The sequence below is a fragment of the Mizuhopecten yessoensis genome, unplaced genomic scaffold (genome assembly GCF_002113885.1).
Source record: "Mizuhopecten yessoensis strain PY_sf001 unplaced genomic scaffold, ASM211388v2 scaffold8573, whole genome shotgun sequence".
NCBI lineage: Eukaryota > Metazoa > Mollusca > Bivalvia > Pectinida > Pectinidae > Mizuhopecten > Mizuhopecten yessoensis.
Genome location: NW_018407615.1, coordinates 634815 through 638910, shown reverse-complemented (window position 1 = coordinate 638910; position 4096 = coordinate 634815). Strand labels below are relative to the sequence as shown.

At 35.2% G+C, this 4096-nt stretch overlaps 1 protein-coding gene across 2 annotated transcripts in view; it reads right to left on the bottom strand.

Moving 5' to 3' along the window:
- LOC110456227 (pyruvate dehydrogenase (acetyl-transferring) kinase isozyme 3, mitochondrial-like) overlaps window positions 1-4096 on the bottom strand; it is a 38292-nt gene that overhangs the window by 5755 nt on the left and 28441 nt on the right. For both annotated transcript variants that reach the window (XM_021506829.1, XM_021506830.1), the window contains exons 4-6: window positions 2874-2937; window positions 1887-2025; window positions 313-399 (exon numbers count right to left, since the gene is read on the bottom strand). In XM_021506829.1, the coding sequence (XP_021362504.1) occupies window positions 313-399; window positions 1887-2025; window positions 2874-2937 (290 nt within the window). The remainder of the gene's footprint in view (window positions 1-312; window positions 400-1886; window positions 2026-2873; window positions 2938-4096) is intronic.

The window sequence follows — 4096 nt, the reverse complement described above, 5'->3', positions numbered from 1 at the left end:
CCCCCCCCCTCAACACACAAAAATGTAGACACAAAAATGAAGGGAAGTTAGCCTTTAAAAAAATGCAGAAACCTAATTTCATCTATTTGATATATTCTGTAGTAATTTTGAGTGTATTATACTTGCTCTGTAGTAATTTAGGGTGTGTTATACTTACTCTGTAGTAATTTTGAGTGTGTTATACTTACTCTGTAGTAATTCTGAGTGTGTTATACTTACTCTGTAGTAATTTTGGGTGTGTTATACTTACTCTGTAGTAGTTTTGAGTGTGTTATACTTACTCTGTAGTAATTTTGAGTGTGGTATACTTACTCTGTAGAACATCAGCGACGTCACACTCAGGGTCTATTGTACCAATGTAGTGAGGATTGTCTACTGTCTGAGAACCGTACAACAGCACTGAAACACATAATGTAACTACAACTGTGGTGACTTCTTAACGTATCTCTCCTTCTGTTCCATATCTTATTATTTTAGTTAAAATACACAATCACTAGTTCCTTCAAGCCAAGGCTTTCATTAAATCTCATGTCAACTTTCAATATTTTGACCAAGGTCTGCCTGGAAATGAACAAGAAATTCACAACTAGTGTAAGGTCTGATACATGTTACCCATTATGACAGGAGTGGAAAGCCTACCAACACACAGAGGTTTAAACATATTAGGTATAGTTCTTGCTTTATAGCTCTTATGAACGACCCTGGCTGGTAATTACATGTAATGAGGTCATTGTTATATATACAATGTACAATGAACAAGTGAGTGAAATATTAAATCTGTCGACTTCAACTCGTTAAAAAAGAGTTTCACAGAGTGTTGTTTATTTGCCTGCTTTGTTTATTGACAAAAAACTCTAAGCCATGCTATTGAACATATAGACAGTGTAAAAAGATGGTTACAAAGGGAATTTTTTAAACTAAATCTCACTAGCAATTAAAAACACTATTTCTTAGCTCCAGTTTTATTAGACCTCCAAAGAAGGATTTCTCTTAATTAAATTTAATTAATTGGAAATGGACTCCTACATTATTCAGGATATGCATGCCTAAGTTGTCTAAAAGTACCGATAGATCTACATGTACCGTAAAAAAAAATCTGCTTGGCCAATATTCTATTTTATCAGGCTGAGGAAAGCAACCACATGGTATTAATATGGAAGCATAGTGTGAAATGTACTAGTTTAGTTAAACTGTTAGGACCCATCTTATAACATTACTGTGAGTCTGTGAAACAAATTATGATCACTTACAGAACAGTCCTTGCATGACTTGGGTAATTTGGGTGCTAAAAGATAGGAAGTGTTGATACTGAAGAATCCAATTGTGACTCTAACAGGTGAAGAGAAATACTTCTAATCACACTGCAATTAGTGATTGATTTTTCTAGTTTTGACACAGAATTCAAGCAGAGAGAAGGAGGCCAGCCTCTGTAAAGGGAGGTCACTCAGGTACTTAAGCATACTGTATTTACACAAAGGAGAAGCAGAATAAACAGCGACTCATCACTGGGGATTTTGATTCGGCAGTGACAAGACACCACAGGGTACCACATAGGCACCTTAGTACCTATTCCGTCTTTGCGTATTGCAGAGTTATCTTCTCTTGGGAGCAGGTATTGATTGTTACGTCATTGGTCTGTGTGAGAAAATTAAGTCGTTTTTCCTCAAAAATTGATGTCGTTACTCTCACAAACAAGTGACGTAACAATCAATACCTGCTCCAAAGAGAAGATAACTCTGCAATACGCAAAGACGGAATATGATTATTATGAAATCCTGTTTATAAGTTGGACCTAAGTCCATCCACCCATATCAACAATAGGTGTTGCGCTTCTATGTCTGAACACAAATGTCTTAGAACTTAGTGCCACAGACATGTTTCCTCACCATGCTGGCTGATGAGCATCCGTATACTGATGCGAGATAAGAGGAACCTATCCAGGAAGTATCGTATCGCATCTGTGTTAGTGTTGACATTTGTAAAGTTGTAGTAGGATGGATAAGTCTCTTGTAATTCCAGCACTCCCTGTGAGAAAACAAAAGACTTGTTATAGTTTCAACATAGAAATACTTTGCAATTGCTTGACAAATAATATACTGTTTATGTCAGAAATTTTAGTCAGAAATTCACACATTCTTCACCCTAAATCTCAACAGAGCATGTTTTGAATCATCATGATAATGTATATTAATCTTGACTACATGGGGATATGGGGGAAACTTTCTAATTTCCTTATTTACCACATGATACCATGTTACCCTTAACTAAAGCATTATACTTGATATGGTTGGTAACAAATTAAGTCCAGTCTGGTGCATTCATTATCGGTGAATATTTCATTTTCAAATATTTCCATATAAATCTTTACCGAAACGCTTTATACTGCAATTACAGGACTGGTATACTTTGTAGCTAATACATGTACAGGTACATGTTGTAGCAAGAATATCTCACAAACAGATGGTTATTACTATTTCAAGGGCTTTTCCTCAATTATGTTAGAGCCTTTCTAAGATGCACATTGTGTATTATGTAGCACTTGTTATAAAGGCCTTTTTTCCTTATGTCGTATGTATTGTTATAATTATAGGTAAAAAGTATTTTAAAATTAATAACATGAAATATAATATTTTTAGGGTCATTGGTTTATCTAGTTTTTAAGTGGTAGACAAATATCTACCATTGCAATATTAAATACTGTAGGTCTACAGATACATCACTTAGTCTCAAAGCATTATCATCTTCATCCATACAAAACTTATTATTCTAATTAAATACAAATCTAATCGGTGTTTAAGCATTCTACTGAGGGGTCAGTCAGATATACAATATGGTTGTTAGGTTAATCCAGGCTGTTCTACACAGATACAAACCTGGGCCATTGTTTCCACGACTTTAGAATGGCGATTCTTGATTTTCTGCAGGCTTTCTGAGAAACTGTAAAATTTGAAAGTCAACTAATGGATGTTTAGGCATGTCCCTATCCCTAATATTACTGTACCAAAGTGGCGATGGAATTTCTGTCAAATAGCATTCAAACCATTATATCTTCATATATCATAATTCAGCTCTACTCTTATTGAGGAACAGTACAGTATTGTTGTTTTTAAACTAAACAAGAGGCCCAATGGGCCTGCATCGCTCACCTGGTATAAATCTCACACTTGCAACCTTAAAAGTGATCTAAAATAAAGCTACAGGCAAAATATCAGTATTTATGATTTAAGTTATTCAAAAGAACCTGTTAAAAGATTTTAAAACATTTCACCCCTGTTACTTTGAAAGTCGACCAAGTCATTATGTTGAACAAATTGTATAGCCTTTCATCTCAGTATGCAACTTGCAAAGTATCAACATCCTGGGACCCATGATTATTCAGAAGAGGTCGTTTAAAGATTTTAAACAAATTTGACCCCTGTGACCTTGAATATAAGTCAGTCATTCACTTTAACAAACATAGTAGTCCTTGATCTGACTAAATATCAACATCCTGAGCCTTTTGGTTTTTCAGAACAAGTTGTTTAAATATTTTGAGCATATTTGCTCCTTGTGACCTTGAATATGATTCAAGGTCATACATTTAAACAAACTTTGTAGCCCTTCATCCTAGTATGCTACTGGCCAAATATCATCACCCTGTGCATTTTGGTTATTCAGAAGAAGTTATTTAATGTTTTTCACATATTTGACCCCTGTGACCTTGAATATGGGTGAAGGTCATTCAAAACAAACTTGATAGCCCTTTACCCCAGCATGCTACTGGCCAAATATCATCACCCTATGCATTTTGGTTATTCAGAAGAAGTTGTTTAATGTTTTTAACATATTTGACTCCTGTGACCTTGAATATAAGTGAAGGTCATTCATTCGAACAAACTTGATAGCCCTTTAGCCCAGCATGCTACTGGCCAAATACCATCACCCTGTGCATTTTAATTATTCAGAAGAAGTTGTTTAAAGTTTTTAACATATTTGACCCCTGTGACCTTGAATATGGGTGAAGGTCATTGATTTGAACAAACTTTGTAGCCCTTCATCTCAGGATGTTACTGGCCAAATATCATCACCCTGGGCATTTTGGTTATTCAGAAGAAGT